Here is a 25,203-nt window from a genome sequence, read left to right on the forward strand (position 1 = left end):
TGTATCATAGTCTCTCTGGGTGGATCCAGACCTGTACAATAATGCATTCCACTACTGCATTTCCTACCAACCAACTAAAGTCAGATTTCTAGAAGCAACACTTCTTGATTCTTATCATATCTATGAAGTACAGCCACTGCCCACATTCCATTGCGAAAGTATCAAATATATTCAGAAAAGGTTCTCTGCATCTCGGGCAGACCACTTCTGCAGCACAGTTTTGAAGACCACAGTTTCAGAGGAGATACTGAGTAATTGTATTATGTCCAAGGAATATAAACAGGAGTCCTAAAGTAATGTCAAATGACAAATGATTGGAAAAGAACTGGAGACATTTAGCCGAACCATCTTATACTCCTCTCATTGTAGTTGTGGACAACAGGTTTGTTTTGTGTAAGAAAATCTTATTTTTTTGTTGCATGTAAGAGGCAAGCAGAGTTCTGCTTCATATAAGGAAGTACTTTCTCATAATTAGAATATACTGCTTTGTCAGGGGTCCCCTCTTGAAAGAATTCCCATTCACCATCTGTTAGCAATATTCTAAAAGATAATTTTGCACTAAATAAGTGGTCAGACTGCTAACCTCTAAGGTAATGTTAAATTCCAGGTTCCTAATAGTCTATATACATTTGATTGCTTCATAATATATTATACTTTTAAAATATTTTGGATGAAAATTCTGAATAATTTCTGGAGCCAACATTTTCTTCAAAAGCAGCCCCATATGCCAAAAACTCTTGATTTTATGCCAGTAGATGTGATCCCCATTACCTTACAGATGGGGTGGTAGATAAACCATGAAAGCATGGACTTCAATGTTTGACTTAAGTTCAAATACCTGCTTTACCATTTATAGCCTGTTGTGACCTAGACATGTCTCTTAACCTTACTAAGCTTTGATTTGCTCATCTGCAAAATGGGATCATAGTGTTTAGCTCACAAGATTGTTGCAAGGATTAAATGAGATAATGAACACAAAGAGCCTAGCAAAGCCATTAGCTCAAAGAAACCCATCAATCTAGGGCAGCGGTTATTACTGGACACATCATATGCCCTTCAATGCCCCTATAACCTGAGCTGGGAATGGGCCTTTCTCCTGCACTGCTTTAAGACTTTCCACTTGCACGCTCTATATACATCACATACAGAAGAGAGAGGGTGGGGAAGGGGAAGGACGCAAAATTTTGTGTGCATCATCCATATGTAAATACATCTGAACACACACACATCTTTTTTTAAACTTTTTATTTTGAGATAATCGTGGATTTACATGCAGTCACAAGAAATAATACAGAGGTATCCCGTGTACTCTTTACACATTATGTGCTTTTTTTATATGATGTTATTTTCTTATATTGTTAGGCACTGTTGTCAGTTTTTTTTTCCCTCTACCCAATTTCTTGACGTTGACAAAGAGTGGAAATAATCCATGTTGCTGAATTGACCTGGCATGAAAACACTGAGAACCTCAAGAGAGCATCTTCCCTTGAGACCTGTGCAATCATTCTTGTTTTTTTTCCCTTTAGCTTCACACATGTCACTTCCTGCTGAGTCTTCCTTTCTAGATGACACCTGCTCACTGCTTTGTGAAAAGCAGAACCCTCATTCTGATATGCTGAACTTCTTGGGTTCTTGGAAAACGGTGGTGTGGCTCATTGAGCAAAGGATATAGTTTGGGTCTAACATGGCAATATTCCAATTTCTATTGATGAGATCAATTAATATTCAAGTGCTGAGGTGAAATAGTATGTTTTCTTTCTTCCAAAAAACAATTAATCTGTATTGACTGAGCTCCAGGGGAAATGCATCCTGGGCTATGCCTGAGGTTGGTTTCAATACAGTTGGAGGCTTTCATGTGGAAAATTCTCTACTTAGCAATTACATACAATGAGAAAACTTGGAATTCGTAAGTGATTCAGTAAGTAAGTCACAATCCATGAAGAGTGCAGAAAGGGACACACAGAGACGATCTGAGCATGATTAGACATATACACCAAACCAATACTTCCCCCCAAATGTCAATCAACAGAATCTTATGGGAAGCTTTAAAAATAATAGATTGCTGCACCTAAGTGCACCTATCCAATCCCTGAGGGTTCTAATTCAGGAGGCTGAGGCAGGGCCAGGGAAATAGCATTTCTCTAAAGCTTCATAGGGGTGCTGGTCGACTGCCACAGTTAAGAACTACAGCTCCGAGCCAGTATATTTCATTAAGATGAGTGTGCATGCATATTAATAAAATGAACACCTCCTTCTATCCCCAGCTCCAGAATTTTAAAATTGCTTTCATTTTAAAATTGTGTTTTACAATGATGATGACAAATTCCAGTTTTTCAGATTACTTCATGGAGATTATCTAGTTGGAGGTATCGATATATCAATTTCATGGAAGAATATGATTCTAACCCCAGATTTAAAAAGGAAAAAAAAAATACTATACCCCACTGCCAGAATACTTCCTTTGAGAGGGGGGAAAAAAAAGCCTCACTCACTTACTCACCAATGCCAATATCTTCTAGCTTATCTAGCAAGTGGTGAAGCTAGATGACAAATGGAGTTCTTGTCCAGATACACATTTCCACGGATGAAATCAAGAACTGTCCTTGACTAAGCTGCCCCTGCTCCCATCCCAGGCCTGACAAACACCTTTGCACCACCACAAATCTTACCCCAAATGCTGTCACTCTCTGTGTATAACAGAACTTCCCCGACATATACAATATAAGGGTTGGAAGTCATCTCTGCTACTACCTAGGAAATCAACACATCTTTAAATTAATAGCCTGAGTATGGAGCTATTACATGCTATAGCAATAAAATTAAACATTGTCACTGTCTGTTCTTTAAAGCTTACAAGCATTTTCTATTCAGAGTCCTCAAGCTAGAATTTTAAGAAATATCCCTTTAGTCTTTGTGAAATAATCTCGACACAACTTTTCTCACTCCCTCTTCACTTCATAGACTATTTATAACTGTGCTGAAAGTGTTAAACTCTAAATGGACATAAATGATGCATAAACATAAAAGAACATGAAGTGCAAGCCACAAGGTTAGCCTGGATCAAGCATCGTTGAATACAGCTGTCTTCCCAACAACTTAGAAAGGATGGAGCTTGTAGGAATTTACTGAGGGGGCCCATGGGAAGTCTCAAGGGGAAGAGCGTTCATTCCGGGAAAATAGTACGTTTTTTATTTTCATTAAAATGTATTGGGGTGACAGTGGTTAGTAAAATTACATAGGTTTCAGGTGTACAATTCTGTAATACATCATCTATCACATGTGTGTTCACCACCCAGAGTCAGTTCTCCTTCCATCGCCATAGTAGAAGAGGGTAAAGAGAGTACATTTTGAGATGTGGATCAGCAGATACAACAGAGGAAATGAATAAGAAGAGTGAGTAGAACGAATAGATGGCGGCATCTCCCTCATGTGCCAAAATACCCCAGTCTCCAATGACTAACACTGAAGTAAAGAGTGACAACAGTGGTTCTCAAAGTGTGGTCCCCAGACCAGGAACAGCAGCATCACCTGGGAACATGCTAGAAATGCAAATTCTCAGGCCAGCTCCCAGATCTACTGAATCAGAAACTCTGGGGTTGGGGCCCAGCTTACCAAGCACCCCAGGTGGTTCCAATGCACCCTCAAGTTTGAGAACCACTGTCTTACAAGAAATCAAAATCTGATGTATTACAGAATTGTACACCTGAAACCTATGTAATTTTACTAACAATTTGTCACCCCAACAAATTTTAATCAAAAAATAATAATAATAAACCTTCGTTATTTTAAGGTTCAAAAAAATATATATATATCTGACAAGTCCAGCCTGATATTTTCTCTCAGGCTATAAGAACTAAAACTACTCTTCCTGCCCCACCCAGTATAGTCTCTTCTTGCTTCCTCTCTCCATTCTCTGTCTTCTCCTCTCCCCCCTCCTCTACCTTTCACACAGGTACACACACATACACACACGCACACACACACACGCGCGCGCACACACACTCCGGTGAACACCTGTATAGCATGCAAACAATAGGAAACTGGCCTTTATTTTTCCTTTTCTTAGAGAGTTTATTTCATAATGTGTGCACAGTGCTGAGGCAAGGGGTGGAATTTAAATAATCCCTAATTAGGGAGGACGGCACCACCTATTTATCACATTATACTTTTGTGTATTTACCCCTTACCACTTTGGATGCATTTGCATTTAATCTTTCATAGCCCAATTCATTTGTTTAAATTATTTCTTTTATTTTCACTTATTTATTCAGAAGGGAAATTTTCTTTTACAGATCATTGGGGCCTCCCAGTGGCAATCTTAGGTAATTTCAGACTCAGATTTTATCCCATGAGCTTTTGGGGAATGGTATCCAAATCCTTAGGCTTTTCACCTATGTAGTTGGTAGAAGAAGCGATAGACTCAAAGCAAGCTTTTGATCTGAGGTAGATTGTATAGGCATCCAAGCTGAATTTTCCTCAGATGTTGGCTTTGACTTCTTGCATTTATCAGACTCGATATTTAGTCACTTGCTTAGTAGAGATGTCAGTCAGCAGGCTTCAGGTTCTGCTGGTCAATGTCACGTTAACCAGAAATACACACAATAAAGTAAAGACTATCAGAGGAAAGTTTATCTTGTGATTCCTTTTCCTCAATAACCTTGAGGTTTTCTCCCTAGAATTCCCATACCTACCATTCTGCCTTTGAAGTTGTGACTGCCCAGGGTAGCCATGTCCCACCAGAAATTTTAGATACATCACATTTCCCTCCTGATTCTGGAACATTCTGTGGCTACTCTGGCTCACAACACTCTCCGGTGGCAATTGGCACGGTCCTCTGGGCTTGGCCCTCACATGACAGCCTCGGACAGTTTGCCCCCTTCTGACATCATGGAAGCCGGCTGAGCCACCCGTGTCCGCATCGGCTTACATCTTACCATCTGTCAAGGCCTCCAGCCAGGATTTGAGGCTTATTCAGCAACATCAACCTCACAGAATCGAGGTGTCTGTCATCTGATGAAACGCAGGCTAACGGAGGCTGAAGGCCATTTCCACTTAGCCAACCAACCACTTTGCTTCAGACATGCTGGTGTACTTCCAATCTTCCACTGAGCAATCTTGGCCCTCTTCTTTGGCTTCAAAAGGCTGTGCTGCCTGAGTCAATACTGTCCTTGCCTTGAAAGATTGCTGAAAGGTGGTTTCTGGGAACTGGTGTGCTCACATCACCCCAGGGCTTACCTTTGTGCTGATGCACTGAGCTTACCACCTAGTAACAGGCCTATAAACACTAGCATCATTGACAGATCTGATTATGTTTTAAAGTTCAACTCCACCCCATTGGCCTTTTCTGCTAAAAAGTCACCTGAGGACATCCAACACTTCCTTTGCTTCTATCTACCTGAGCCATCTTTCAAGAAAAAGATCAGCTTTTGTTTCCACCTCAGCTCTCTCTTTATACAAGAGGGTTGTTGGTTGTTGTTTTTTAACCCCCACACTGGCTATTTTAAGATCACTACATATCTTTACATTAATTGATCTAATATTTGTCCAATATTCCTTGCAAAGAAAACTTTATTTAAGCATTTGTTGTGTATATACATATATTTATAAGATCATACTCTTTGTGATATATTGTGAAAAGTAGTTCCTCTCAACAGTATCCCAAATACACTTTATGCTCAGGAGGCAAATAAAGACAATTTTCACTAAATTGGATCACTCCAAATTAGCTAGAATAAAAATCAAACTTGGGATTTTTTTTGCAGAGCTCAGAGTAGAAAATGGACATGAGGCAGTATCCTGAAAAGAGCACAGCTTAGGTACCATAGAGACCGAGGTTCCCATCCTAGCCTACACATGTGACACCTTGGAAAAATTGCTTACTCTCACTGAGCCTCAGTTTCTTCATATGTAAACTGGGATAATACCACTAGGATTGCCAACAGGATTCAGAGCTGCTGTATATGAAATGTCTAAAACAGAGCTGAGAGCAGTGAGTGTTCCATAATGGAGTTATTATTTTAGCAAGGGTTAATAAAAGCTACAATTTTTCCAGCAAGTAGTTCAAACAGCTCCCTCTTGGCTGTCTCTAAAGCTTCCTACATGCCATGCTGTGCCCAGAATACGTCCCCTCCTTCCTCTCTTCATCTCCTTCATCCAGCTGCAGGTTACTTCTCCAGGAAGCCCTGGTTGTGGGTGAGGCTCCCTCCTATCAGGACACCTAACACAGCTTTGTGAAAGTATTTATTTCACCTTCCATGCATTGAGACTTCCCTGCATCTGCCAATTTGCACTAAGCTTTAAGTCTCCAAGAGGACTGGCCCACCTTCCTTGTTCACTATTATGTCTGCAGCCCCTGCTAGGCATATTGTGGGTTTTCAATAAATATTGAATGAGTGAATGAATGAATGAATGAATGAATGAATGAATGAAGAAAAATAAAATCCAAGGAAAGTAAAAGGTGGTTGCATTAGTTATTTTGCATTCTTATAATTGCCTTTAAGCCTCTCTGAAATACCTTCAAAAAAATATGAAATCCATACCCAACAGCTCTAGCACTTTGCACCCCCCACATCAAGAATGCTGTACATTCTTATTATATATTATTATATACAAAGAATTGTTGTATAATTATTGTAATAAATTATAATCATATCATTATTCCTCAATTCCTCTTTTTAATACATGATTATAGAATGTGTTTATCATGTTTGACACCCTTCTAATTCTTAAATTGACTACCTATATTAATCACAGAGATCCTAAGGAAGGAGGAAATCCTTGGTAGAAAAGTGTTAATAATTTACTAGTTGTAAACTGTACTTTTACCCCGGAGCACCAGGTGGGTAGAAAACATTACTCATGTTTTTTAATCTAAGAATTTCTTACATTTTTATGGCTTGTTCTTTGGGCTTATTTATGATGGTTTGTGACAAAGAGACAACCTTTGCCATTATGATTTATACTTTTCCAACAAAGGAAATACAGAAACAGATAAGAAACCCAAATTAAATCACGGCACTAGATAAGAAAACCCAAATTAAATCATGACACTAAAAATAAATTTAGAAATCAGTGAAGAAGGCAAGGGCTTGACTCATAATTTTAAATTAAAACAAAAAAATGTATAGATATACAGACTGTGGACAATGAAAATATAGCATTTTTCAAAACCTAAACTATAAAATCTAGCATTTACCAAGTAATTAATTTTCCAAAGCCTTGTGTTCTGTATTTGTGGCATTATGAAATAATGTCTGGCTACTAAAATATTTTTTAAATGCCTTGTTTTAATCTTACTCGGTTTGTGCTTTTGTTTCGAAAAGAATAGTTTTTGGTATGGTAAGTGGTTGGTGGTTGGCAGCAGACATCCAATATTTGTCTACTTTTTTTATTAATCCCATTTGTAACAAAATTGATCTGAACATCTGTTTTCATTTTTAGTGATACTTTTAAATTCCTTGATGGTTGAGTGCCAATTCTAAAACTTGATTGGATTTCAGGGAAAGACAATTGCTTTAGAAACAAAGAAATTGAGAGAAAAAACACCGGACTTTGAGCTTTCCCAATAAAAGCACTGTTCGTAACAGAGACTAAAGGTTAGTCCAATAGAATAGGCAGTCTGTGGTGTATGCCTAGCAACCTAAATGCTACACAGCTATGTACAACTCTACCAAATGCTAATGTCCAGCGCAAGATCTCTTCATAAAAGGAGTTAATATAATCACAGAATTACTTGATGCTAATTAAAACCATCTAGGACACACTGTCCCATGAACACAACCACATAATTATACAGAAGACTATTTTTGATTTTATGTGGAACTTAGAAGCAGAGCAAATATTGAAATTGAGCTTGCAGGTAAGTATTCTAGACTTAATTTAACATCAGAAACTCAAAAATGCAAAAACCTGGATGTGGAAATCATTTGTGAACTATTTCCTGGCTTCATAGAGAAGATAAAAAAATTAGTTCCACACACAAACCCACTCACAAATGTCTATGGTTTTTAAATTTTGCTTTGCCATATCTCTCTACATTTTGCAAAATTATCATCTCCGTTCCCAATTTTGTTCCTTATAACCTTATAATTTGGTTTTTTAAAAAGTGCACATATTTGACTATTTTTCACTTTTTCACATGCAGATTTCCACAAAACTAAGTTAAAATGGGGTCAAAAGAAGAGGCGCAGTATATTAATTTTCTTCTAAGCTTATCAACAAGCTTACTTCGCTGATCTACTTAAGATTGACTTGAATTCTTTTTACTTCTAGAAACTAAGGTTCCAGCTTGTTTTCAAAATTAGTACATCAAAATCCTACCCAGTGGACATGTTTTATTTCCAAAGAATACTCAGAAATTATTTATCTGCTCACATGCAGATGACACTGCTTAAAACAAGTTGGACATAGTCTCTGTTGTTACTGCCCAGGCATTCACAGAGAAAACCAAGCTCCTGGAATCTGAGAATTTAAAGAAAAAAGAACATTCTATTCTGCTGTTTCCTCATCTTTTTCTTTCATGAAAATGTGGCATTGGGTAATTTCCTAACAGGTTTGGAGCCAATAGTGTAAACTCAATTATTTATCCAAAAAAGAGAACTGAATATAAATAAAAAATAAAAACCAATATTTGAAAAATTCTGGTAGACAAAAATTGGTACAAATGAAATAGGATGTATCAGTAAATTCTAAGACAGATTTTAGTACAGTACTTAGTCACCTAGTCAGTTGATACAATCTGGGGCACAAAAACTCATGGTTACATATATGTAACATATAAATGTAAATTTTAAGCTGCAGAGTATCACCAGCCAGTTGGTATGATTGCTGTGGAGCAATAACTATTCTGTGATAATCTCTATTTAAACTTTGATAAGGTACGTTATTCTATTAGAAACCCAGAAAGTTACTGCAAGAATTGGATTCAGGTTTTAGGTAAAATAGCTTAACTTCTGAAAAAAAAAAAAAAAAAAAGTTAGATAAAGGCAAAATTCACAGTATAAGGCCCTTGGATTAAAGTTAACAAATAAATTCCTAGCCATAATAGAAAAATTGTAAGATAGAAAAAGCGTATTCAAATTACATCTTTTGAAATTAGATTATTGTAAAACTGAATATAGAAAAGTGTGGAGAAACTAGAGCAAAAAGATAAAAGCAGACAAGCACACAGAATGAAGCAAAACAGGAGGGGCACAGTGTGTGTGGGTGGGTGGGTATTAAAATTTGCAAATGAATGTTATAAACAGAATAAAACAATTGATATTGAATGCATTGTGTTTGACAGATTGACTCTTAGAGAAAGAGGAACTATAATGAACCACGTGGTTGGTTTGGTCCTAACACAGTCTTTGAAAGAAGGACATTTTATCTATTCTACCTAAAAATAGCTTAGTAGTGATATTTAAATATTTTTTAGCAAAGGGGCCATTTTTTCCACTTGCTACCCCAAGACGCCTGCTGGTGCAGTAAAACACTCCTAGAAGCGTTTGAGGCAGCTCTGAGGAATCTCAGACCACTACTAACCAGTTCAAAAACTATTGTGGGAGTAAATACATGTCTCAGAGTCAACAGATATTAATACAATTTGGGGTAATTAATTCAATTAATACAAGCAGAACCTCGAAAAAAATCTCAGATACACCTCATTTCTTAATGTCTCATTTCCTAATGTTGGCCGCCCTCCTTGCTTTCTTCTCTGTGTATTCACTCCTGCTCCCTGACTCAGCTTTACAAACCATCTCCAAGCTGATGCCTCTAACTTTATGTCTAGTAGCTCAGATCAAAAACTTTAGAGTCAGTTTTGACTCCTCTCTTTCCTCAAACTCACATTCAATTGGTAGACTCTAGCTTCCAAACACATCTAGAACTGACCACTTCTCACCACCTCCAGGGCACATTCCCTGGGCAGGCTGCCATCCTCTTTTGCCTGGATGGCTGCCACAGCCCCGTAAAGGGTCCCTTTTCCCTTTTACAAGCATTCCCAAAACATCAGCCAGAGTGGTCCTTATGTGATGTTTCACTCCTCTACTCTAAACCACCCAGAGATTCTCCACTTCACCAGAGAAAAAGTCAAAACTCTTTCAATGGCCTTAAAGGTCGTGGCAGACGCTGTGATGTGCTGCCCAGGTCCCCTTCAGAATGACTTATCACTACGCTGCTGGAAGTGCTCCTGGCAGATGGCCCTCAGCTGTCAGTGTCTTCAGGGACTGCCTCAGCTGAAGGGAGTCACCTCACCCAAGGTCACAGAGCCTTCCAGAGCAGCCAGTGACTGGATGACATGGGGTTATCCAGGCACAGGCTTCTCAGCCCAATCTCAGACAACTCTGAAAGGCCACTCTGGGCCCAGCACTCCTATAAAGGACCGGCTGAGGCTGTGGTTGGCTCTGCATTGCAATCCGACCTCTACTTTTGTCCTACTTTGCTTAGGTCTTGATCCCAACAGCACTCACTAATAAATGACCTGCACACCAAATTCTACTTCAGAGTCCGCTTCCAGAAAACCCAGACTGCAACAAAGCTCTGACACCATCCAGCCCCGCTACAGCCTATCTGCGGCCACGTCTCACCGGTCTCCCCAGCTCGCCCTGCTAGAAGAGCCACTGGCTGTGATGTTTCTTCTAGAGGATTGGCACTGCCTAAGGGCCTTGCACAGCTGTTCCTTCTGCCTGGAACACACTTCTCCAGGTACCTGCACTGCTACTTCCCTCATTAAGCTTTTCTTAAATGTCACCTTCTAAACAAGCCTACCCCGACCATCCAGTTAAGGCAGGAAACGAGAAAAAGATTTAAGGAGGAGCAGCTCCCATCATTTCCTAATGTATTTGCTTACCTTTCTGGGTGTTGATTTGATTTTGAAGAAATGACTTCACTCATTAAAAAAAAATGAAAATTACTGTTTTAAATACATAAAGGCAGTGCAGTGGTAAAGAACACAGGCTCTGGACTCGAACCAGACTGGGCCTGAGTGACCCATCACTGCCCTGCTACAGCTGTGTGGCCGGAGCAAGTGACTTATCCCTCTCAGCCTCAGTTTTTACTTATACTTCTATGGTATTACTTGTACTTCTTAGAATGGTTCTGAGGATTAAATGACTATGTATGTAACAGGCTGTGAAAACTATAAAGGACCATGTAAATACTGGGAATCATTGAGAGATGGCTCTATGAACCACACATACCAAAAAATCCACTGGGAGCACATCTGCATACTGGCTCACAGCTCAGCGTCCTAGGAAATAACCTTTTTAGCTCTGCTCAAGCTGGAGTAGACTGAAAACTTCCAGCAAAGCAGAAAGGGCTGTGCTTAGGAGAGCAAGTATCACCCCGAGGGCACAGGCATAGCCTAGCAAACGTTACTAGGGACACTGAAGAGAAGTTACCGACCAATATTCTCTTGTTACATGGTACAAAAATCATGATTTTTTGCTCTCCTTGCACTGACTTTAATTACTTCAGACTTATTCTAATCTCTAAGGCCCTTGTGAAAAAAATCACGTAGGATTTCAAATATCTAGATCTAAATATGTTCAAACTTAAAGTTTAAAGCTCAGGAGAGCTTTAAACTTTAAAACCAGCCATTTGTCTGGTTATTTGAGATTAGAGCCTAAATCTTTTCATGTGTATTTTCAACTCGAAGTTTTTATATTTATTTCTGTTTCTGTGACACAAAATAACTGTACTTGGCTTAAAAATAAAACAATAACTCCTCCAAAAGCTCAACTGTTTTTATGTTTGCTTCCATTCATTTTTCATTTGCTAGAGTAAAATGTCCTTGCCCGTAACCTCAAATCCACAAGCTTGATTGATTTCTGAGGTTGCACCGGAGGCCCACCCTGCCAAGCAGAGATGATAGACCGCCTATAAACTGGCACCAACGAAAACCACAATAATCTAACATTTACTGTGATATTATGTATCTGCCCTTTCAGATTTATTTGCAGATCCCACTATAGTCTATTTCTTTATTTCTAAAGAGAAAATTACATGAGCTTATGTTAAAAACAATAAGAATGTTCCTTTTAGAGATATTATTGAATACCACCATTCTACCATTCTAGTTATACATTAAAAATAACGACAGTTGCACCCTTTATTAAACTGACCATAATACTACTAAATGGTGCTATGGAGGGATAAGGAAGCAGAACTTGTCCTAACCAATAATGACACAGTATGGCTTTGCCATCCTCCAGACCCACATGCTATATCTGTGAAAATTCCTGGCAGGGTGTGGCGCATGCCTGTGTGTGTGTGTGTGTGTATGTGTGTGTGCGTGTGTGTGTATGTGTGTGTGTGTTTCTCCCTTGGGATAGTCAGTGCTACATCGGATTATCCAGGGCCTTTGAAGTCATGCTCTACTACCAATCACCTTCGCTTTCCAAGTCCTCCTTTGAGGACATCATGCACTCCTCCGATTTTTCTTCATAGCTTTATACAACTTAATATTCAGGCTAGGGAAACTGGAAATCTCCTCCAGGTCAAACAACTCCTTAAATCTATCTACAAATTTGTTTTCCCTCTCTAACCTGAATTTCATGACCCAGAGGATGATGGTGGTTTCTTTGCACAGATGGTCAAAAGTCAGGAGGAGTTCTTCCAGGAAAGGATGAGCATAGACAACATCAGCTGCCAGGATATAGTCAAAATTGTTGGAAGACCGTGGGAAGTTCTTGTCTAAAGCTATGCCCCAGGAGAGTTCTTTCACCTGAGGCAAATGCTTACATTTCATTTTGGTGTTTCGGGAAATATTATACTGCAGGTTTCCAAGTAATTCAGGTAAATCTGTGGCAGTCACATGTGCACCTGTGAAGCAAAGAATAGTAGGAAAAGTAACCCTCATGGGGTAAACAATCAGGTTTCAAGACAACTGCATTTTGCAGTTCTGCACAACTGCTGGTCCTAAGGCAAAAAAACTGGTGACTGCACACAGGACAGAAATCCCTTTTAAAGTGGATGCTAGGCCAGCCTTATGCCTCCCCTTAAAAAACAACAACAAACAATTAGATTCCCATGGTATTTATGCACTCCACTGCACTTGGCTGTTCTCCTGTTATTGTCCTTTGTTTTGTCTTGTTGTTGCTGCTGTTGTTATTTTCTATTTGCCCACTACATGCTAGGAGAAAAATAATCAAGAGAAAGGGAAATTCAAAATATTTGGTACCCTCACTGGAACAATCAGAAGCCACTGCCGAAGGATGAATAGGTTCTCCCCCACAAGAAGTCTGATCCCTAGTCCTATGAGACTGAACAAGGGTATGTACCATCATTGGGCATCCTACATATCATTGAACAAGTACTCAGGCATGAAAAGTAGAGAAAGGAATGAAGACTTCAAAGGCACTACATAGAAAGTATCGTAACATCCACAATAATGTCCAAGTTTTCAGTTTGACCCCACTATAAGTGTGAGTCTTCCCGTGAAAAGATGTTTAAAACCTAGCCACAATATGCGTATGATGCTCAGAGAGCAAAGATCATAGATGCAGTACAGAATGCTCAAATGAAGAAGATATAAAGTATTTTCGAGTTAAAAGTGAATAGTTAGGTCATTTTCAGGAAGAAACTGGAAGCAGCCAAACTGTAGAAACCAATAACAATTAAAATGTGGCTCTTAAAGAGCAGTAGCAGAGCCTGAAAATACTGTGTAAACAAATCCAGGATTGCCCAATTCCACATCATCTGACAAGAACAGACTCGAGTAAGGAATGGGAAAGTGGAACAGGAAGAGAGGTTTAGGCCAGCCCAGACCAGTTTAGAGCCCATTACTTAGCCAACACGGCAAGTTTCTCTGGCCATTGACTGTATTTTGTGGAAAATATTAAAATAGGAGGGAGATATACATATCATTGGTAGAATCTCAGAAATATCAATCTTCACATTCTAATGTCGGTGGGTCTATCATTTTCAACAAATCGTAAAACCCCAAGATAAGGAATATACCCCTATTTACAATGAATATGAACTAGCTGACTATTAATATTTTTATACCTAGAGAGGTAAACACCACCACTTGTAGAATACTGACTAAAGAAAGCTTCAATCTTTTGGTACTTGTGTCAAGTTATCCAAGCAGACAAAAAGGATCAATTCTTTTTAATGAAACAAATGACTTCCCAAACACAAATTCTGTTCCTAGATCAGGAAGCCTTCAGGTATAAATCCAATAGAGACTCTGACTCTATCCATGCTAACTGGAATGGTGAGTTTGGAAAGCAATGTTAGGACAGAGAAATTTAAAAAAAAAAAGAAAAAAATTGGAGAGGACATCAAAGGTCCTGTATTTTCCCAATGTTTTTGTAAATCACTAAATCTTGAATTCCTCTGAAGATTTTTGTTTGTTTGTTTGTCTATTTTCTTTAAAAATTTTTTCAATTACAGTTGACATTATATTAGTTTCAGGTGTACAGTACAGTGGTTAGACATTTATATAACTTACGAAGTGAACCCCCTGACAAGTCTTGCACCCACCTGACACCATATATGGTTATTACATTATTGATTATATTCCCTAAGCTGTACTTTACCTCCCCATGACTATTTTGTAACTGCCAATTTATACTTCTTAACCCCTTCACCTTTTTCACTCAGCTCCCGAATTCCCCTCACACCTGGCAACCATCAGTTTGTTCTCCGTTATCTCTGTTTCTGTTTTGTTTGTTCGTTTATTTTGTTTTTTAGATTCCACATATAAGTGAGATCATATGGTATTTGTCTTTTTCAGTCTGATTTACTTCATTTAGCATTATCCCTCTAGGTCTATCCATGTTGTCACAAAGGCTAAGATTTCATTCGTTTTTATGGCCGAGTAATATTCCATTGTAATAATCCATTTATATTTAAAGTAATTATTGATAGGTACGTAGTTATTGCCATTTTATTAATTGTCTTCTGATTGTTTTTGTAGTTCTCTGTTCCTGTATTTTTTTGCTCTCTTCTCTTATATGTTGATGACTTTCTATAGTGTTATATTTAGATTCCTTTCTCTTTATTTCTTGTAACTCTTGTAGATTTTTGGTTTGTGGTTACCATGTATTTCACATACATGAAGCTATGCTTATAGCAGTCTATTTGAAGTTGATGGCTGCTTAATTTCAAACACATTCTAAAATCACTACCATTTTTACTCCCTCCCTCCCTCCATGTTTGTTTTATCATTCATTTTCTCCTTTTGCATGTGTGTTTTATGTATCCTTAATTTACTGTTGCAATTACATATGATCTTCCTACTTTTGCTTTTTAACCTTTGTATTATCTTTAGTGTTTGCTGACCCACTGCTTTTATTATGTGCTTGCCTTTGTTGGTGAGAATTTTTTTTCTTTGCAATATTTTCTTATTCATATTTTTTACTTTCTCCTTCTCATTCTTTTTCTTTGTCTTCATCTTCTTCTTCTTAAAGAAGTCCCTTGAAAATTCCGTGTAATACTGGTTTGGTGGTTTTTCTTCTCTGGGAAGCTCTTTATCTGTCCTTCAATTTTAAAAGATAGCCTTGCTGGGTAGAGTAATCTTGGTTGTAGGTCCTCATTTTTCCTTGCTTTGAATATTTCCTGCCAATCCCTTTTCGCCTGCAAAGTTTCTGGTGAGAAATAATCTGACAGTCTTATGGAAGTCAGAGTTACCTCCCTTGTAGGTAACTAACTGCTTTTCTCTTGATGCTTTTAAGATTCTCTCTCTGTCGTTAGCCTTTCACATTTTAATTAGATGCGTCTTGCTGTGGACCTCTTTAGGTTCATCGCGTTCAGGACTCTTTGTGCTTCCTGGACTTGTACGTCTATTTCCCTCACCAGGTTAGGGAAGTTTTCAGTCATTATTTCCTCAAATAGGTTTTCAATCTCTTGTTCTCTCTTATCCTTCTGCTACCCCTAATGCCAATGTTGGTACTGGTACGCTTGATGTTGTCCCAGACGTCCCTTAAACTTTTTTCTTTTCTTAGATTATTTTTCTTTTTACTGTTGTGATTGGGTGTTTCCCACCACTTTGTCTTCCAAATAACTGATTTGATCCTCTGCTTCCTCTAATCTGCTGTTAATTTCGTCTAATATATTCTTCATTTCAGTTACTGTATTCTTCATTTCTGACTGGTTCCTTTTTATGTTTTCTATCTCCTTGTTGAACTTCTCACTGAGATCATCTATTCTTCCCCTAAGTTTGTTGAGCATCCTTATAACCAATGTTTTGAACTCTGCATCTGGTAGATTGTTTGCCTCCATTTTGTTTAGTTATTTTTCTGGAGTTTTATCCTTTCATTTGGGACATGTTTCTTTGTCTCCTCATTTTGGCTGTCTTCTTGTGTTTATTTTTATATATTAGGTAGATCTGCTACATCTCCCATTCTTGGCAGAGTGGCCTTGTGTAGCAGGTGTCTTATGAAGCCCAGTGGCACAGTCTCCCCATTCACATGTGTGTCTGTGTATGTTCTCCTGTTGTAGTTGAGCCTTGATTGCTGTTGGCATGTCAGGGGGTGAGATTGACCCTTAGGCTGACTGGCTGTGAGGACTGGCTGTTACTTCAGTGGACAAGCTATTGTGCGGGGCCTGACCCCAAAGAGCAGGATTTGCTTTAGTGGGGGCTCTGGTGCCTGCCAAGTCCACCCCTTGGGTGTGTTATTTGTGATTCTAATTTGCTGGTGCTCTGGTGTGGTGTGAAGCCAGCCACCAGAGTGTTTGTTGATTCTGGGGCCTCTTGAGAGGGGATCTAATGCAGGTGTGTGTCCAGTCTGGGGCCACTTGCTAGGAGCTACAAAGTGATCTGCAATTCGTAGCGGCCTATGCTGGGCTTGGAGGCATGTGGGAGTGGTTATACTATGAACCAAGTTTGGCTGACACTAATGCTGAGCTTGGGGCCACTTAGCTAGAGGTACAGGGCATGCTAAGACCAGCCACTGTTTGTTTGGGGTTTGTGGACCTTTAAGAGGTTTTAGAAAAGTCTGCAGTGCAGGCCCAAGCCTCTGAAAGTGATTTGGGCCAGGCACATGAATTAGGTAAGTCTAGTCATAGAGAATCACCAGGGTGGGGCAAAAGCAGTGTTAGCCAGGTTGAGGAGGCTCAGATTTGGTCCCCACCTACACCTGAACGCTGTGTGGGGGGACAGTTCAACAAAGGAGCAATAGTGCCTGCCAGCATTTTAGTCCTGCAGAGAGCTGCCCCTCCAGCTTTCACCCTGAGCCAGACAATTCAGTTCCTCCCCATATGCCACTGGTGCTTTTAGAGTTTGTATCCCTTCTCTGGAGCTTAGGGTGTTTGTGAGAGTAAGTCTGTTCATAGGCCCTTTAAGAGGACACCTGGGTTTACAGCAGCCCTCTGTCTCACCCATACTGAGTCCCTGATGATTTTTACAGCCAGCTTTTGTGGGGATTCCTCTTCCTAGTATTGGTGCCCTGGGCTGTATTGAGCCTGGTGTAGGGCTGGGACTCCTCACTCCTCAGGGGGACCTCTGCAGCCAAGATATCCCTCCTGATTCTTAACTGCCACAGCCAGTCTCCTTCTCTCCTACCAGTCTCAATGTGGTTTCTTCTTTATATCCTTAGTTACAGAAGTCCTGTTTAGCTAGTCTTCAGGTTGTCCTCAAGGGTGGTTATTCTATAATTTAGTGTAATTTTGATGTGGTTGTGGGAGGAGGTGAGCACAGACTTTACCCATTCTGCCATCTTGACCAGAAGTTTCAGATTGCTATGTTTTAAAGGCTGAGCCCATACAATTTGAGGGAACAGACATAGGGTAGAAGGGGAAGAGGGGAGTTGAAGATGACTTTGATTTCTGGGACCTGAGTAATGGAGTGGATGAATGTGGGTGCTATTTACCGAGCTGGAAAAGGCTGGAGGAGGAGCCCAAGGGGGTGGGGGTAGGAGCAGCTGGGAGGTTGGAAACCAAGAGTCTAGCCTGAAGGCATGTTCAGTTCAGGATGCCTGTGACCCCATCCAAGTGAAAATGTCAAGTTGGCAGTTGTCGGAGGCCTGAATACAGCGGCGGTGGGACCATGAGAAACCACATGACATGCCCCAGGCCCAGCATCTGCCCCCCCTGCCCTGGAAGCAATTCACAGGTGTGGGGACTGCCACCATGAGAAAACCACGCCTGCCCAGCTGCTCAACCCTGCCTCCTCTCAAGATTTTAGAGTGTCAGGTGTGCACTTCTGAAGATCAAGGTAATCAAAACAGATTTGGGGTGGTGCACATCAAAAAATGCAGCTAAATTAAAGCAATGAAATAGATGAACTACACCAAAAAAAGAATGAACAGCAGCAGGTTTGGGCATACACAGAGACCGTCACATGTTTAGTTGAAAAAGAAGATTCAGGTGAGAGAACAAGAGATTGCAAAAGAAGAATGAAAATAAACTGAGAAAATAAATCCAAGGGCAAACATAAAGTGAAGAGCTGACATGATTTTTATGTGATTTCTAACATACCTCTCTATTCTAACAGGTGCTTTTTCATGAAAGCATAGGACTTCAAAAGCCAAAAGGAATATATGGCTACATGGAAACATTGAAATAGGGCTAAAATTTAAATAAAGAACATCAGAGTCAGCAGCAGTAGATTCTATCTATACTTAGTATCTCCTCTAGCAGCCAGGAGCTTAAGTGCACCTCCCAATTAGAATACATGTATGACTTAGCACTCTATGAGGAAAATTAATATACCGACACAGAAAATTCTAAAAGGAATCAGTAAGGTAATTTTAAAATTGGTAGAGTTTCTTGATGAAAAGCCCATTCAAACAATTAAGGAGTTAAAAATAGATCCAGGTCATAATATACTGGATAATAAAAGCAACTAATGATGCTTGATCATTAAATTCTCTAAACCCCATTCAATCAAAAATATCTACTTACCAAGTAAACTTGCCACAATGGAGACTAACCCTGTTCCAGCTCCAATTTCAATCACATTTCTGTCAACCATATTATACTGCTTTACATTTGTTTCTAGAAAATAGCATAGAACAAGGGCCTATGAAATTAAAAAGGAAAAAAAATTAGTGCTCGGCAAGTAATAACAGAAAATACAATTAAACTCTATTAGATAAATATCCCATTAATGCTATGATATGTATGTGTGTGCCTGCGTGTATTTGTATGTGTACATATATATCAATACAGACAGTTATCAACAGAAGTACGTCCTTCAGTGGTTCAACACAGGCTAGAAAAAGTCATTGGGGGTTGTTGGGAAGAAAAGAGACAACTAAAAATATGGAGTTCAGTTGCTTAGGTTTCATTACCTTTAAAGAAAGAAATTTCTAATAATAATAGTCATTTCAAAGAAGCGTGTGGGGTTAGAACAGACAGTGCTAGGGGTCTGCGCCCTTCACGGAACAACTGGTGAAGGAGGGGAGCCTTTTAGAATAGCCTACATGTTGACATTGGTATAGACTTCATTATAACTGTTTAACTCAAATGGAGCCAGGTAAATGGGAAATATGTTTACTATTCTAAACTTTTATGGTCACAAAAAACTCAAGGTGTAAATAACAATTATTATTAACCCTAAAAATCAAAAGTAGAATTGATGGAAGCATTTTCCCAATTTCATGATTTCTAAATTTAGTGTTGTTTAAGGTCACAAAACAGAACTTTGGAACCTATTTCCTTCTTCCAAATAGTACAGAATAATGAGCAAAACTGACTGAAAATAATTGAAATGTAGCAAATTTTGTATGAAATTATACCGATGGCCAAACAACAGCACCGTAACAGTCCGTGGCTTCAGTAATTAGAATATCATGACCAACAAAATGAAATCCCTCCCAGGAGGTTGTTGTTATTAGAGTTGGAATAAAACATCTTGCTGCGATCTCTGCAACAACTTTTTTGTCATCATCGTTTCCTCTGTTCTCTGAAAGTAAAAGAAAAAGGCAATTGTTGTGTTAGTAAAACCACGGAAAAGGAGAAGAACTTGATGGAAATGCAACATTTCTACTTATTCTGTTACTTTTGAATATTCATTGACTTTAGGTGCAATGTACTGGTATGGTAAACTATTTGAAAATGACTCATAATATAAGCTAACATTTCATACATCAGGATAGCAACATCTTTCTGATTTTCACTAGAGTTGAAATCACCACTGTCCATTGCTGCAACACTATGCGAAACAAATAATAACATAGTTTTTTAAAACAATACATATTAAGGGACTCAAATATATTTATCTAGAACAATAGAAAGATTAGTGATGGAATAAAAGAAGCCACGTGTTCACATTGGCTAAAGAGGTCAATTCCTGTTATTTCAGTAATGTATATCCTTTGTGACCTGCCTTTATTCAGACAAAAATATTTATCATCCAACAATATACTCTTATTTTATCATTACTTATTTTTATGTTATTATTCTGGGCAACTTATGGCATCATAATATCCACATTACATAAGATTAATAAGCAACATTAACTACCAATTATTGAACACTTTCTTCACATGCCAGACCGTGTTAAATACATTATATATGATATTTCATGTCATTTTTGCAACAAACCTTGTGAGATATGCATTATTATTTGCAGTTGCATAGATAACAAAACTAAGAGAGCTTTATCAGCTTGAAGCTTTATTAGCTACATGCAACTTGTAAATGAAGGAGCCAACATTTGAACTCCTTTTTTGGTTGTTCCAAAGCCTACTCTCTAAACTATTAAAGAGCTAAGATATGATTTTAAAAAGAAACTAATAGTCCCAAAGAATTTACTAATTATTTACGGAGCAAGATATACATCTCTCTCTAAGCCTCCATTTCCTTATTTGTAAAGTGAGAAAGATACAAAAACCTACATCAAATAATGTTGGGAGATTGAAATAAGGCAACGTATATAAAGTGCTTAGCACCTTGTCTACAATTACATAGGGCTCAATAAATTATTATAGCTGTTATATTTTGGTTATGAAACTAAATGATAAAACAAGATCACCATATACTCAACAATATTGGAGTGTGTGATACTGTATTGTACAACTGAAAATTCCATAGTTACTTGTAGAAGCAGAGAGTAGAATGGTGGTGGCCAAGGGCTGGGAGGTGGGGGAAATGGGGAGATGTTGGTCAAAGGGTACAGAGTTTCAGTTATGCAAGGTGAGTAACTTCTGGAGCTCTAATGTACAGCATGGTGACTATAGTCAATAATAATGTATTGTATACTTTAAATTTACTAAGAAAATATATCTTAAATATTCTCACCCAAAAAACAAAAGAAAGGTAAGTTACTATGTGAGTGGTGGATATGTTAATTAGCTTGATTATGGTGTTCATTTTATAATGTGTGAAACAAGTTGTATATCTTAAATATACAGAGGATGTCAAAAAAAATGTATACAGGGGGCGGACAGGTGGCTCAGTTGGTTAGAGCACGACCTCTGGGCAACAGGGCTACCGGTTCAATTCCCATGTGAGCCAGCAAGCTGCGCCCTTCGCAACTAGAATGAAGTCAATGAGCTGCCGCTTAGCTCCCGGGTGGCCAGATGACTCAGTAGGTTGGAGCACGGGCTCTCAACCACAAGGTTGCCAGTTCGACTCCCGCAAAGGATGGTGGGCTGCTCCCCCTGCAACTAACAACAGCAACTGGACCTGGAGCTGAGCTGCACCCTCCACAACTAAGATTGAAAGGACAACAACTTGACTTGGAAAAGTCCCGGAAGTACACACTGTTCCTCAATAATGTCCTGTTCCTCTTCCCCAATAAAATCTTTTTTTTTAAAAACATATATATATATATATATATATATATATATATATATATATATATGCACACACGCACACATTTTAGGAATGCAAAGAACTATATTAATTGTAATATTAAATATACACCAATAACAAAAGGTGAATACAAGTCATGTTTGACTTCTGCAATTACAAGAGGTGCTCAAAGTGGTTACCATCAGCATCCAGACACTTCTGATTACAACAAACCACTGCTTGAGTATAGATAACATCTCTTAAAATGTGTATACATTTTTTTGGCACCCCCGCTATACAATTTCTATTTGTTGACTATACCTCAATAATGCTGGGGGTAATTCTATAGTTAAATAAAGAAGGCGGAAATCCATGAGGTGGAGGTTACTCAGGGATGGCTTCATAAAGGAAGTGTGTCTTAGGTTTCACCTATCTAATATATGATTTGCATTAATAGAGAAGCTATTTATTTCTTAAAACAGTCCTTAAAATCCACTCATCTTTCAAGGCTTGTCTTTGTTGTTTGCCACTTCCCCCACCTCAATGCTAATGAATCCAGGCTTAGTTCTCTTCAGAAGAGAAGACAGAAAATAAAGACTGAACTTTGAGTGTAAGAAAGAAGTAGTGTTACACAACCAAGAAAAGTAAAAACAGTTTGTGATTCTTTAAAAGGAGAAGAGATGAGACAGAAAGGATTCATTTTAAAAACTTAAGCCAGAAGAACATGCGTTCCTTGGTTATTCCATTTACTCTTTCAACAAAACTGTACTGAAGCCCTACTATGTGCCAGGCGCTGTGCTCCCTGAAAATAAGACATAGCCGGACAATCAGCTCTAATGCATCTTTTGGAGCAAAAATTTTAGTATAAGACTGGGTCTTATATAATACAACATAATATACTATAATATAACATATTAATTTAACACTGGGTCCTATATTAATTTTTGCTCCAAAAGATGCATTAGAGTTGATTGTCCAATTAAGTCTTATTTTGGGGGAAAACACAGTAGGCGATGGGAAGACGGCAGTTAGCCAGATAAATGTGGCCCCGCCCTTGGGAAAACTAGAAATGTAAAGACACAACTATCTGAACTTCAGTAATACACAACATCCCCATGAAGAAACTCTAAACTGGATGCAAGTTAGTTTTTCCACAACAGCTCCAAAGTACTTGGGTTTGCTGCCCATGTGGAGAGACCTTTCTAATACATGGTGTATTTACAGCTTTGCTCTGATCGACATTTTTGTTACTGGCTTGATTGGTGATATTAAGAGTGTGATCAAATATTAAAATATGAATGTGATGGGGAATTATACTAAATAAGTAAATGTTATACTAAATATCTTGATGGCCTATACCAGTGGATTGGACTTAACAATATGAAATTTGATAAAGACAAATGTCAAGTCCACATTCAGTCTGTACCAATTGTGGAGGGGAAAAATATACCAATTTAATTGGCCACAAGTTCAATATGAGTCAAAAGTATAACACAACTATCAAAAAAGCTAATACACCCAGGCCATATTACAATATTTAAAATGAGGGTGGTAAAGGCTCTGTTATATTTGAAAATGGTTAGGTCACACTTGTAGCCCCACATTCAGTTTGGGGAGCCCCATTTTGGAGGGCCACTGAGAAACTGGGGCAACTGGGAGGTGAGAAATCTTGACACTCGGCCATATGAGGACAGTTTGGGGAGATCAGCATTTTCATCATAAAGAAGAAACAACTTAAGGAACACAAGAGTTTTCACTTGTCATCCCAATAAATTTAATTTAAAAAATAATAAAATTTGAGAAAAGAGTTTTCACAAATTCGAAGGAGTAGCAAATAGAAGAGATAGGAGAGAGAGAAAGAGCAAGAGCGAGAGCGAGAGCGAGAGCGAGAGCGAGAGCGAGAGAGAGAGAGAGAGAGAGAGAGAGAGAGAGAGATCCCAGAGAGCAGAAGCTGAACCCATGGGAGAAAATTAAAGTTGATCATTAATATTTTTCTAAAAATCACATATTTTCAAAAATGGAATGGCTCACCTCAGATAGCAGTAAACAATTAGTCCCCAGAAGCTATCAATAAGAAACCAGAAGACCACTCTTTCAAATATTGGGGATATATCAGATTACTCATTGGTCTAGCTGGACTAGGACAACTGAATTTCTATGATTCAATGAAATAACTACATGCCATCATGTGGAAAAGTGCTATCATAGAGATACAATGTGCTAAGGAAATGTAGGGCAGAAAGTAAATAAAAGCAGACAAAAGGAAGCCAGTAGAGGGGAGTGATATCAGACTTTAGAAGGGAAGTGAATGAACGGGACTAAGATTCATCAGCAGGCAGAGATGTGTTCCAGATGACAGGCTAAGAAATTCTTTATTCATTCAACAAATATTCACTGAGTACTTACTAAAGTCTACACACTGTTTAGTGACTGAGAATAAATAAAATTCAAGCTGGTGAAGCTTACAGATGTGTAACGAGAAACATGCAAATGGACGATCATAATGCTCTATGACAACTGATAAAATGGAGTTGAAAGGAAATGAAATGAAACACAGAAAAAAATAATCCATGTCAGCTTGTGGAATTCATAGATGACTTCCTGTCCTAAATTCTGTGATACCCTAATAATCTTGCTTAGGATCTGGACAAACCAAGTATTCCCCAATAGAACTCCAACTTCACTCCGTGCCACAGGAAGGGCCCACTCTACCACCACCACCACAAACACTGACTTTTGGCAGAGATGCAGAGAAAACAAGATGAAAACCTGATATTCTTCAGCAAGAGCTCCCTCTTCTAATATATTTCACTCTATTTCTCCTTAAACAATGGCATGCATTCACATTCAGGTAGAGCTCTAAGAACCAAATGATATTAGTAATATGTTTTATTTGAACTTTAACTTTCACTGCACTATATTCACTTGCCTTGCTAAGATTGGTGAGAGTTGGGGAAGCAATTTTTGCTGTGGAAATTCTTTAGGGAAAAGCAGAGAACATTAATTGCTTCCTTGACCTTTAGCTGAATACACCCTCTTGGGCCTCCTTGCAAACTCCTTGTAAATGCAGCACTTCTTTGACAAGTCACCGAAGGAATCAGGGATTAATAGATGTTAGAGTACACTAAATCCCAGGAGCATCTCCTAAAGTTCCAATCTTCGATGTATAAACTTTGCCAGTGAATATTTACTGCTACAAAAACTGACATCTCTGACTTTGCACTTTATTTTAGAGGTTAGGTGACCAGATTAGGGCTGTTATTCTAAAAACTACAGTGTAGTGACAAATGATTCCTGGTTTTTGACTGCATTTCTAAATAAACAGAACTAGTAATTTCTTTTTAAGAATGACCACATCTTTACTTTTATACGGAAATGATATTTAAAATATATATGTGAATATATTGTTATAATCAAAAATTGCACCCCAAAATCAAGAATCTTCAAAGAGATTTTATGAAACAAAAACCACTATAAATTACATATCCATTCTAAAAGAGCACAATTCTATCTATCATATATAGTAATTTGAAATTAGTT

General features: G+C 38.5%; 1 protein-coding gene across 2 annotated transcripts in view; it reads right to left on the reverse strand.

The window, feature by feature from the left end:
- Positions 1-1,272: 1,272 nt before the first annotated feature.
- Positions 1,273-25,203, reverse strand: part of LOC109447083 (methyltransferase-like protein 21E) — a 31,789-nt gene continuing 7,858 nt past the window's right edge. For both annotated transcript variants that reach the window (XM_019731087.3, XM_019731086.3), the window contains 3 exons: positions 19,665-19,831; positions 18,829-18,946; positions 1,273-12,801 (listed from right to left, as the gene is read on the reverse strand). In XM_019731087.3, coding sequence (XP_019586646.3) covers positions 12,398-12,801; positions 18,829-18,946; positions 19,665-19,831 — 689 coding nt within the window. In that variant the 3' untranslated portion in view covers positions 1,273-12,397. The remainder of the gene's footprint in view (positions 12,802-18,828; positions 18,947-19,664; positions 19,832-25,203) is intronic.

Source organism: Rhinolophus sinicus, chromosome 16 (genome assembly GCF_057876585.1).
Source record: "Rhinolophus sinicus isolate RSI-liver-muscle chromosome 16, RSI-T2T, whole genome shotgun sequence".
In the NCBI taxonomy this organism is placed as follows: Eukaryota; Metazoa; Chordata; class Mammalia; order Chiroptera; family Rhinolophidae; genus Rhinolophus; species Rhinolophus sinicus.